The sequence below is a fragment of the Canis lupus genome, chromosome 17 (genome assembly GCF_003254725.2).
Source record: "Canis lupus dingo isolate Sandy chromosome 17, ASM325472v2, whole genome shotgun sequence".
NCBI lineage: Eukaryota > Metazoa > Chordata > Mammalia > Carnivora > Canidae > Canis > Canis lupus.
This window is the reverse complement of record NC_064259.1, coordinates 2237637-2250144: the sequence shown is the minus strand read 5'-3', so window position 1 is coordinate 2250144 and position 12508 is coordinate 2237637. Positions and strand designations below refer to the sequence as shown.

Here is a 12508-nt window from a genome sequence, read left to right as displayed (position 1 = left end):
TTTGAGGTTTTCACAGTTGACAGCCACTCCCACAAACACGGATTTTTCATGCACTCTCGCGGGGACCTGTGGCACATGCACCAGGCTCTCCCTGGGCCAGAGAGAGAGCACCACTCAGAGACATGAGGGTCTAGTCAACGCCGCTCCACTGACCAGGGGAAGCAAGGAGACCCCATGCCCATGCAAAGCCCAGCCCAGCCCAGCCTGCTTCCTCCACACGACAGCCGCCTGCCCCTCTGACGCGGCCCGTGGCGCCCAGGCACACACCCTGCTCCTGATCCCTCCGTGTGGGGGCTGACCCCCGCCATCACTACACAAGGAGGGAGCACTTCTGGCACCCAGTTCCCCAGCAGAGGGGCACCTCCTGGGTCCACGTCACATGTGAGAATGGACATCACTCTCTTAGCAACTCTGTGGACTCTCTTCCTCTTTGGTGAGGGAGAAAGCTACCAACAGACCCAGCTCAGGGCTCAGCACATGAACAGGTGACAGGGGAAAACAAAACACATGGAGAATCCAGGGGACTCGTGTGGGGAGCAGGGGACATGGGAGGAGAGAGGACCATGCACCTCATCTCAACAGCCCCTAAGTAATCTCCACCCACCGCGCAGGTAGGACACTCGGCATGAAAGAGCACGTGGACAAAATCAGGAAATAGCCGCTCTTGCCAGGCTCACAGGCAGGACCCTAACCTAACCATCTGCTGTGGGGTCATCCCCTCGGACAGGACAAAAGCCATTCTCTGCCTCAGAGTAGAAGCCCTAACAGCACATGAGTGCAAATAGTCACGAGGTCCCCTGGTGGCGTCTCAACTTCCCAGGCTCTGGGCAAGGGAACTCAAAGGGTGGGTGGGGGCGAAACCACCTGCCTGTTCCACCATGAGATGGACGCTGACACCTCTTTTTCTTCGCTCAAGAGAATGACCATTAGAAACATGAGAAGCAGCTACAGGGAAGGTCCCTGGCAGGCTCTCAAATAGCTGCTGTCGCTGCCTGTAGTTCAAACACACCCATGGGGCTGAGCAGTCAAGGCCGCAAAATCCCAGCATCATCAGCTGGAAACCACTCCTCTCAGCCAGACCCGGAATGGGCGCCAGGAGCCCGAGTTAAACTCTGCATCCCACAGCCCCCAGGAAGGAGAGCTCCGTGTGCACTGGAGGGAGGCACCTGACACCCAGCTACCAAGTTAGGGAGGAGCAGAGCCCCGCCTTCCAGGATGGGTGACAAAGGGCACGGTTGGCAGGCACATCCCCTTGCGGCTCAAGGTCCACAGGAAGGCATATCCGAGGCAGCCTGCCTGCCATCCCACATCCCACCCTGTCTTCTCAGAGGATCCAAAGGCAATGAACTCAGACTCCGCCCTGATGCTAGGGCTTTGATTGGGACAAAAAATTGAGGATTTGGATTGGTATGTACCTCTGAACTCCAGTCTTGCAGGTCACCTCCTCCTTCCTGACCTATCACCGAGCCTGGACACCCAGTACTGTAGCCTCTGAGGGGCCCAGACTAATAAACAGGCTCCTGAATCTGGCCAGTACAACACCAGGGAAGTCAGGAAGTGTTCTGGACTACTGCTGGCCCTCTGGGTATTTGGAGCAGGGAACACTGGAGCTCTTACCTACGGCACAGCTAAAAAGCAAGGTGGGTGGAACACGGAAGTCTCTCTAAGGAAGCATCAAGTGTAATTGTGTGCTGGGAATGTAACTGAGACCACCTTATGAGGGGACTTCAAGGTCCTTGAACTGTGAGAACTGCGGGTGGACGCAGAGTCCACGCCTGTCTACGTGAGCATCAGTGCGGGATGGTCTGGCAACATCTGGGCAAGCAGGTCAGAGCCCCAACGCTGGGCTGCTCTTCAGAGTAAGTCCACAGGGCGTCCCTCAGGCAGGAGCCTACGGGGGAGAATTATGCTCTAATTACAAGAGCTCGTCTGGCCAAATTCAGACTGCAAGCAGCGGAGTGAGCAAAATGCCCCAGAAGGGGCAGCCGCTGTGCGTGCTCCTCAGTGATGGGATGGGAGATCCCACCCGTGCCTTCGTCTTCCTTGTAGACGTTCCCACGAGTCTACAAACACGCACACCCTGGTGTACCCCGTAAGCCCGGGCTGGGCTCCGCTCTAACAGTCACCACCTTTTCCACCAGGAGAGCCTGCTGCCCCACACAAACTCTGGATTCCAGGTCAGGAAAAGCCTGCTAAATTCAGAAAACAGAACAAGGCGCCAGATGGGCTATCACGACTGTGTCCCGGGGCCCGCTCTGCGACTGTTGGGCACACGGAGACCCTTCCTGTCCGAGGCGCCCAGTGGCCCCAGGGAAAAAGCAGAACACACAACACAAGGGCTCACTGCCCTTGTGATACATCGAACGACAGGGGTTCCCACGTGCCCAGCTGTGAGAATCCAAAACTGTGTCATATACGCAGAAAAACAACCCACAGCTGAACTGGCCATGCTCGGGGGCGATACTAGGAAAAGAGGCAAACTGCACCAACTCCAGAGGTTAATTTATGAAGCGTGCTCACTGTTGGACCTCACTGGGCACCTTTGAGGATTTCCAGTAAGGGAAATATTTGAAGGTCTCCAGTCCTGCAGCAACATAAAAGTGGTTGTCTTGCAGATCCTTGGAGTTGTCCAAAAGATGCCCGTTCATGGTAAATAATCTGTGAAGAAAGCAAGAAGAGACAGGCAGGAGACTTTAGGGCAGCGACCTCCGGGCTAGGGGCATTGCTGCAGACCATACGACTGGGACGTGGGTTAGGGGCAAAGCCATGACCGCGTCGGCGAGCGTAATCCAGACGAGCTAATTAAAGCCCGTGGGAGCTGCTCTTCCAGAGTTAGGCTTGCTTTCCAATTTTAGATTTTTTAATTAAAGTATATTTTTAATTATGTACAAGTACTCAGAGGCCCCTGAGAACATTTTAAGCTCTTGGTTGGTGTTCAATTAATTTTAACTAATAACAGCAAGAATTAATACAAATTGGATTATATTATTATAACAATACTTGGAAAACAAACCAGTACTTAGCAGCAAATAATGCCCCTTTTTATAAGCACCAAAAGACTAATATTTGTCTACCTTTTACTCTGTACTCTTTTTTAGCAAATATTCATTCATTCATTCATTCATTCATCTTAAGAAATGATTCCATCCATTCAATGCTGAGCACCGGACAATGAGATGGACACTGTCTTGGACATAAATATGAGGAAAGGAAGTCACTGCTCGCCCAAAGCCAGGGTTTGGACACAAACCTAAGCAGAGAAGGGCAAAGATCCGGACTTTTGAGAGGAGGAAAACCAGACTCGGCTGTAGGCCTCACAAAAGCAGAGGCACGCAGGAGGGTGGGGACAGTGGGAGGGCTTCCCCACGGGAGATGGTAACGCCATCTGGGGAGGCAGGACGCAGGGGTCGACTATCACTACAGGTGAAAGGCACACAGGGAACTTGCACGGTGAATTCTGGAGCCTAGAATATTCTAGGGAAAGGATGATTGATTTTGCCGCAGTGACTGGAGATTGCCATGGAAGACCAGACAAGAGCTACGTGCAAGCAACAGATAGCTGACCCCGGTGGGTGCGTCAGGCCGATGCGGCTGAGGGAGTCAAAGGAGCCCGGCCTGGCTGCCAGAGCAAGGGTGTGCGAGGCGATCGGGAACCGGAGCAGCAATCTCCAGCGTGGGAAGGGGGCAGGTCACGCTGAAAAGGTAGAAGCCACAGGACTGTCCTTCCCTCCATCAATCCTCCCCAAACCTGAGCACAGGCCAGCTGGAAGGCTTGCTAACACGCAGACAGCCGGGCCCTGCCCTCAGGGCCTTGGATTCGGTGAGTCTAGATGGACCGGGACACTCGGTCACCTCTAGCAAGTGCCCGGCTGCTGCTGCTGCTCCGGGCCCCCCAGGGGAATGGCTGCCTGAGACCACTCCCTGGTGACCAAGAAGAATTTTGAGGGAGACAGCGTGAGAAGCCACTGGAGAGCATGCGGGCAGCAGGTGGCCGTGACAAGGAGCACAAAGCTCCCAAGGAAAGAGTGAGGCATGGAATTCTGTTCCTCTCCTGCCATTGTCCCCGGGCCCACGTTGCCCGATGGCTGGAACGAGTGGCCCCAGGACTACGTCAGGGGAGCACAGAGGCCGGCAGCAGGCCAGGGTGGGACGGAGGCAGGTGGGCCGAGGGGCTGCAGGGCCGGGCGGGCCAGCCAGTGAGGCTCCACCGCGGAGTGCTCCGTGGATTCCACCAGAGGCAGAAGTGATGGAGCACATGGGCCCAGAATTCAATATAAACGTGAAAAATATTATAAACGAGATAGGAGGAGATAGTATCAATATGAAACAAGAATGCATAAAAAAGAAACAGAAATATGGAAGCGAAGACGGAGTCGTGGAGACAGCACCGTGCGGGGCGCCAGCAGGAGGGGTGCAGACACGAGCTGCTGTGGGGAAGACGCCGTGAGGGGTGTCCCGGGGGAAAGCAGCGTGAGAAGGAACATGAATTCGAGAAAAGCCGAGAAATGAGGCCGAGCAGGAGTGCCAACAGCCAGAAAGTAAGAATCTCAAAAAAGTAACTTTAAAGTGGGAAGGAAGAGAAATGCATGAAGGTGAACTTCTCGGGATTGAAGAGAGGGAGAGGACCTCGCTGGAGTCAGCCGGCGTGGAATCAGAGGCCATGGAACCCTGGCCCGCGGGCACAGGATGGCACACAGGGAGGCACGCGGCCTCCGAGGGCTCGCCCCAGAGCCAGAGCCGCCCCGACATCAGATGTTTCAACAGCACGGAAGGCACAGGACGGGGAAGTGACGCCTTCCAGACCTGGAAGCAAAAATACTTCGCAGCAAGCCACGCGCTCCTGCAAACGGGAAGGCGCGCCGGAAACCAGTCGCCTTCACGGGCCTCGGAAGGTTCCCGCACAGACTCACGCGGACCGTGGCCCTGCAGCACGGAGCTAAGTGCGAGGGAAGCGACTCCCGCAGCGCCACGAGGGATCGCGGGAGGCGGGGGGACAGCCTGGGTTGCCGTTTGGAAAACTTCAAGGAGGGCACTTGATGGGATGAGCACTGGGGGTGATACTATACGTTGGCAAATTGAATTTAAAATTTTTAAAAATGTAAAAGATTTAAAAATTTGGTCAAAGAAATCTTACTCGCCATAACCCCCAATTCGAAGGGTGCCTCACGGCAAGGCGGTGGGGCCGTCGAGGGGAGCAAACAGGGTAACGGTCCCGTCGGGAGGGAAGGAGGCGAGCAGCCCAGCACCTGTGAGGCCCAGCGGGCGACAGGCGCCCGAGGAGCTGGAGCCCTGGTCGGATTCTGGGGTCCAGGAGGATCGGGGCGCCTTCCGCAGAAACAAGGATGAGGTGAGCTGACGGCTCGGGGGACGGAGGTGCAGGAGGTGAGCTCTCTCTCCACAGTGGCTGCGCTGGGAGGAAACCGGACCCTGGAGAAGCTCGAGTCAAGGTCTTCCCTCGGGCGAGCTCCCCTTGCCAGGACGAGACTGGGGGCGCGGGTCTGTTTGGACGTCTGTTCTAGAAGGCTAAGTGTTCCTTCCAGGAAGTGAGGAGACCAAATCAACCTACTATTCGTACGTCCAAGCATTTCTTTCATTCCCTGGCTCTGCACTTCTTCTAAGCTCGACCATAAAGAATTGGAGGGAGAAAAAGTAATAAGCTTATCCATCTTATGACCTATTTTCCCTCCTAATGTCCTGTTGCCTTGCTTGCTTCGCCTCTGCCATTTCACGTGTAACACGTGGGATTAATTCCACGACCGCTCCTGGCCCTTCCAAAAGGGCACACAAGTCTGTCTGCCCCGCACGACTGTCCCTCTGTCTTTGAGAGTCACACACCGATATTTATAGCTGCATTCTGGAATCATCCAGGACCCGCGGTACGGATTTTTAGGTGACATCTAACTTGCCCGGCATGCGTAGGGTCACCTTGGGATTCACCTCCCTCGCTAGGGCTAATGACGACCCCGACCCCGTGGCTCTAAACGCCCAACAGTTTGTCCTGCTCACAAGAGATGCTCAGTCTCCCTCGGTGGTGTCACAACCGTTGATTGTAAATGTGATTGTAAATCAATCGTTTACATTTTAATTTACCCCCAAGAGAGATAATCAACATGTGAAATAGGAGTAAAGGCTTTGGCTCTTCCACCCCAAGGCCCACCGTCTGGGGACCATCACTGCCCATAAAGATGATCCTTCTGCATGTGGATGTCCAATTTTCCCAGCACCATTTACTGAAGAGACTGTCTTTCTTCCAATGGATAGTCTTTCCTCCTTTTTTTTTAATTTTTATTTATTTATGATAGTCACACACACAGAGAGAGAGAGAGAGAGAGACAGGCAGAGGGAGAAGCAGGATCCATGCACCGGGAGCCCGACGTGGGATTCGATCCCGGGTCCTCAGGATCGCGCCCGGGGCCAAAGGCAGGCGCCAAACCGCTGCGCCACCCAGGGATCCCATCTTTCTTCCTTTATCGAATATTAGTTGACCATAAAGTTCAGGGTCCACTTCTGGGTTCTCTATTCTGTTCCATTGATCTATGTGTCTGTTTTTGTGCCAGGACCACACTGTCTTGATGACCACAGCTTTGTAGTACAACCTGAAATCTGGCATTGTGATGCCCCCAGATATGGTTTTCTTTTTTAAAATTCCCCTGGCTATTCGGGGTCTTTTCTGATTCCACACAAATCTTAAAATAATTTGTTCTAACTCTCTGAAGAAAGTCCATGGTATTTTGATAGGGATTGCATTAAACGTGTACATTGCCTGGGTAACCTTGACATTTTCACAATATTAATTCTGCCAATCCATGAGCATGGAATATTTTTCCATCTCTTTGTGTCTTTCTCAATTTCCTTCAGAAGTGTTCTATAGTTTTTAGGGTATAGATCCTTTACCTCTTTGGTTAGGTTTATTCCTAGGTATCTGATGCTTTTGGGTGCAATTGTAAATGGGATTGACTCCTTAATTCCTCTTTCTTCAGTCTCATTGTTAGTGTATAGAAATGCCACTGACTTCTGGGCATTGATTTTGTATCCTGCCACGCTACCGAATTGCTGTATGAGTTCTAGCAATCTTGGGGTGGAGGCTTTTGGGTTTTCTATGTAGAGTATCATGTCATCGGCGAAAAGGGAGAGTTTGACTTCTTCTTTGCCAATTTGAATGCCTTTAATGTCTTTGTTGTCTGATTGCTGAGGCTCGGACTTCCAGTACTATGTTGAATAGCAGTGGTGAGAGTGGACATCCCTGTCTTGTTCCTGATCTTAGGGGAAAGGCTCCCAGTGCTGCTCCATTGAGAATGATATTTGCTGTGGGCTTTTCGTAGATGGCCTTTAAGATGCTGAGGAATGTTCCCTCTATCCCTACGCTCTGAAGAGTTTTGATCAGGAATGGATGCTGTATTTTGTCAAATGCTTTCTCTGCATCTATTGAGAGGATCCACATGCAGAAGAATGAAACTAGACCACTCTCTTGCACCAGACACAAAGATAAACTCAAAATGGATGAAAGATCTAAATGTGAGACAAGATTCCATCCAAATCCTAGAGGAGAACACAGGCAACACCCTTTTTGAACTCGGCCACAGCAACTTCTTGCAAGATACATCCATGAAGGCAAGAGAAACAAAAGCAAAAATGAACTATTGGGACTTCATCAAGATAAGAAGCTTTTGCACAGCAAAGGATACAGTCAACAAAACTACAAGACAACCTACAGAATGGGAGAAGAGATTTGCAAATGACGTGTCAGATAAAGGGCTAGTTTCCAAGATCTGTAAAGAACTTATTAAACTCAACACCAAAGAAACAAACAATCCAATCATGAAATGGGCAAAAGACATGAACAGAAATCTCACAGAGGAAGACACAGACATGGCCAACATGCACATGAGAAAATGCTCTGCATCACTTGCCATCATGGAAATACAAATCAAAACCACAATGAGATCCCACCTCACACCAGTGAGAATGGGGAAAATTAACAAGGCAGGAAACCACAAATGCTGGAGAGGATGCGGAGAAAGGGGAACCCTCTTGCACTGTTGGTGGGAATGTGAACTGGTGCAGCCACTCTGGAAAACTGTGTGGAGGTTCCTCAAAGAATTAAAAACAGACCTGCCCTACGACCCAGCAATTGCACTGTTGGGGATTTACCCCAAAGACACAGATGCAGTGAAACGCCGGGACACCTGCACCCCGATGTTCACAGCAGCAATATCCACAATAGCCACACTGTGGAAGGAGCCTCAGTGTCCATCGAAAGATGAATGGATAAAGAAGATGTGGTTTATGTATACGATGGAATATTCCTCAGCCATTAGAAACGACAAATACCCACCATTTGCTTCAACGTGGATGGAACTGGAGGGTATTATGCTGAGTGAAGTAAGTCAACCGGAGAAGGACAAACATTATATGGTCTCATTCATTTGGGGAATATAAATAATAGTGAAAGGGAATAGAGGGGAAGGGAGAAGAAATGGGTAGGAATTATCAGAAAGGGAGACAGAACATAAAGACTCCTAACTCTGGGAAATGAACTAGGGGTGGTGGAAGGGGAGGAGGGTGGGGGGTGGGGGTGACTGGGTGACGGGTACTGAGGGGGGCACTTGATGGGATGAGCACTGGGGGTTATTCTGTATGTTGGCAAATTGAACACCAATAAAAAATAAATTTATTATTAAAAAAAAAAAAAGATGATCCTTCATCCCACACCTCTTACTTTTCAACCTGGAAGGTTTGTGTCTTCCCTACGCCTCCTCAACTCACCCCCATGCAAGAGGCTGGGGCTCCTCATCCCCGGCAGTGCTCCCAGCGCTGAAGCCCTAGCCTTTCCCTCTACAACCTGCTAGCCCTGCTGCTCCCACTGCTCTGTCCTTCTGGTCCACCGATCCACACCAGGCCCCTGGTCTAAGATCACCAGACTGTCCCTGGATTCACTCCCACAACCAGCCATGGCCACCCTCCTCTCCTTATCCTCATGTCCACCTCACCTCTGTACCCCCTCTGTCTACCCCACACCATTGGCCACCTCACCTCTCCCCATCCCCATGGCCATACCCCCTCTATCCACCCACCTCTCCCTGTCCCCATGTCCACCTCACCTCTGTCCCCACTCCAACCCCCCTCTATCCATCCACCTCTTCCTGTCCCCGTGGCCACCTCACCTCTGTCCCCATTCCATCCCCCCTCTATCCACCCACCTCTTCCTGTCCCCATGGCCACCTCACCTCTGTCCCCATTCCGTCCCCTTCTATCCACCCCACCTCTCCCTGTCCCCATGGCCACCTCACATCTGTCCCCACTCCAAACCCCCCTCTATCCACCTACCTCTCCCTGTCCCCATGGCCACCTCACCTCTGTCCCCATTCCATCCCCCCTCTGTCCACCTCATCCCTCCCCGTCCCCATGGCCACCTCACCTCTGTCCCCCCCGTCTACCCCACCACTGGCCACCCCTCCTCTCCCCATCCCCATGGCCTCATTCACCAAATTCACTGCACCTAGCACATGTCAGATGTTCAATAAACTATGTTGAATGAAAAATGAAATAAACCGGTTAAAAATAAGTGTGGTAAAAAGACAGGAAATACTGTCTCCCCCAAAGAATCAGACTCAGAGTTAACGATGTCGCATCGCAGGCCTTGCTGGTCCAGGCCAGACATTCCCGCGCTGGGATCGGGTCTCCCACGGGTGCCGGAGCCTTACTTTCGCACGCCTCCTAGAGGGAAGACTTTTTCCCCAATTGTGGCCAGCACGCTGTTCCATTCGGTCAGAGTGAACTTGGGTATGATAATCTTTACAGGTGGGATAAACAGTCTTCCATTTGTGAAAACACTGTAAGAATGAAAAAAAAAAAAGCATTCATTACCACCTTACACTTGAGGGTGAAACACTGGAAATTCCAAGAAGGACCCCTCATTACAGGACTAGGAGGGGCACGCACCGCACCAGGCGGCCCTCGGACACACGGCCCGGCCCGCCGGGGACCATCACCAAGCGGCTCGATGCTGAAGGCCCGGGGACACAGCAATACCGCAGGGAAACCTCTTTTCACAATCAAGTGCCCATGTGAACAGAACGAAACTCCACTTTTTAAATAACACGCCTCCACTATGGTGAGTAAACTGGAAGAAAATTGTGCCCATTTGGCAAATAAAGGGGGAATTCTGACTTTAAAAATGCAGTTACTGTCCCTTCCCATGGAGCCAAGATAGTGTCCAAGAGGAAATAATGTGCAATCCTCCGAAAAGATAATAAAACAACTGATTTCACTCGTGCAGTTTTAAGGCAGCTTCGCCGAGGTCCCAGCAGGTTTATTTTTCTCCTGTGTTGGAGGGAAGCAGGGGGTCAGCAGAGGGGAGAGACCACATGGCAAGGTTCTCCCGTTAATGAGGCTGTGCCACCTGGTCCAAGTCACTTGGCAACAGTTTTAGACTCTTGTGACTCCTACTAAAATAATGTAAAATACGAGCCTTGTTTCTTTAAGTCTAAAAGCAATGAATAGTATTTAACCTTAAGGAGCTCGATTTTACGATTCCAGCTTTCAATTTTTTACATTATTATTTATGGTTACTGTTGTTTTGTTGCCGTTTTTCCTGTAATGCAAATAACTTAAAATTGGATGAATACATCTCTTTTTCTTTTTAGAGCAAATCTAAACTTGAATATGTTTGTGAGAAAATACAGAGAATCTGTTTTCTTTTCTAATGCTCTATGGTAAGGGGCTTCCAATCAGTGCAGAGACCATCTCCTTCCATGGGTAAAATATTGCCCCAAAATAAACCCTAGAAAACAATGTTCTGTGCAAGTTATATCACAATGCACTTATGTGCTATCACTCCAAATAATATTTGCTACCCTGTTCCATCTATTGGTTTTCCTAAGTGTTTTATTCAAAAAGTCTTTACAAACACAGATTACTAATAATGAAACAAGTGTTTAAACAAGGTCATGTTGGGTTTTCATCTAAATTTTCAGGGATATTTAACATACATGCTTATCCTGAGTGTGGGGTAATGGGCACTGTTATGAACTGAATTGTATCCCCCCCAAAACTGTGGCAGCCCCAGCAGACAGACACACAGACACATACAGCAGCGCTGCTCAGAGTATCACGATCTTCCTCAGGTGCAAGCTGGTCACATAGACTGAGGAGATGCATGGGATTAATAACCATTGACCCATTCTTTCCATTTCGCAAAATCCAATGCATGGAAATGAAACAGATTTATATGTAAAGATGTTTCCCACAGGATTATTTATAGAAACAAAAACATAAAAACAACCTCTAGGTCCAGGAACTGAGCAATGGTTAAATAAATTGTGGCCCAGCCATACAATAATCACTTATGCATCCGTTTAAAATTGTTTATGCAGAATTTATATTTACAGGGGAAATGGTCAAATATAATTAATGTCGTAAAAAAAAATGCACAACAGAAGATACAAAGAGAACAGGAAAAGTAAGTGTCCCTCCAGCTAATAGTGGTTGTCCGAAGTGTAGGATGAGGGATTTTTATTTCACTCTTTACACTTTTCTAGGTTCTCACATTTATTTATAATAAGCATGCAAACATGGGGAAAGCTACCCATATGAATATTTTAATTTTAAAAGACCCCCCCAAAAAGGAAAGAACTGTTATCTCCAATTTATAAATTAGGAAATCACAAGTTCAGAGGGCATGCTGGACTAAACACGTCACCCAAAGTTTGCTAGTTGAGATGAAGAATGAACTAGACCTTGCTACACCAGAATTCAAGCATCAGACCGGTCGCCGGCTGGATGGCTGACCGACCAACCCCACTGGAACACCCAAGAACGGTTTCCCAGGAACGCAGGTGATGGAGAGGTAACAGGTGGGCAGGAGCCCCTGGCACATGGCAAAAGCCCAGCACCATTAGATTAGAGCACATCCAAATTTTGGGAAACTTTGTAGCTTATTTTTTTTTTTTGCCTTTTTTTTTTAAAGCACAGCTTACCCATGTGTGCTCATAAGGAACCATCTCCAAAATACACTATGTGGTAAAATAAAAGGAGGCTGCACAACAGTATTTGTAGGATATTATGTTTGCCAAAGTGTGTACCTGGGAGCCTGCACTCCAAGGACCCTCCAGAAGGGTTAGCAGTGGTTGCCTCTGGGAAGTCACTAGAGATACAGGGATATAAAGTGGGAGGAACACTTACTTTTAATGTATACCTTTTAAAACTATATATTTATTTACCGCGGGCATGGGTTGCTCTGGTCACAAAAAAATCATTGATTTTCAAAAATAACTGAAATAAGAGAAGTTAAAGGCATAAAACTATAGTCAATGTACCACCAATGGTGCTCATTAATGTTTAATAGGAAATATTTTAAATATTCTAAGGAGGACATATTTTAAATTATTAAAATAGGAAATATTTTAATTCTTTTTTTAAAGATTTTATTTATTTATGCATGAGAGACACACAGAGAGAGAGAAACAGAGACATAGGCAGAGGGAGAAGCAGGCTCCATGTGGGGAGC

General features: G+C 49.5%; 1 protein-coding gene across 10 annotated transcripts in view; it reads right to left on the bottom strand.

Annotated features, from left to right (window-relative positions):
* Positions 1 to 12508, bottom strand: part of DCDC2C (doublecortin domain containing 2C) — a 94024-nt gene that overhangs the window by 60626 nt on the left and 20890 nt on the right. For all 10 annotated transcript variants that reach the window (XM_049095719.1, XM_049095716.1, XM_025454753.2 and 7 more), the window contains exons 4-5: positions 9705 to 9833; positions 2521 to 2658 (exon numbers count right to left, since the gene is read on the bottom strand). In XM_049095719.1, the coding sequence (XP_048951676.1) occupies positions 2521 to 2658; positions 9705 to 9833 (267 nt within the window). The remainder of the gene's footprint in view (positions 1 to 2520; positions 2659 to 9704; positions 9834 to 12508) is intronic.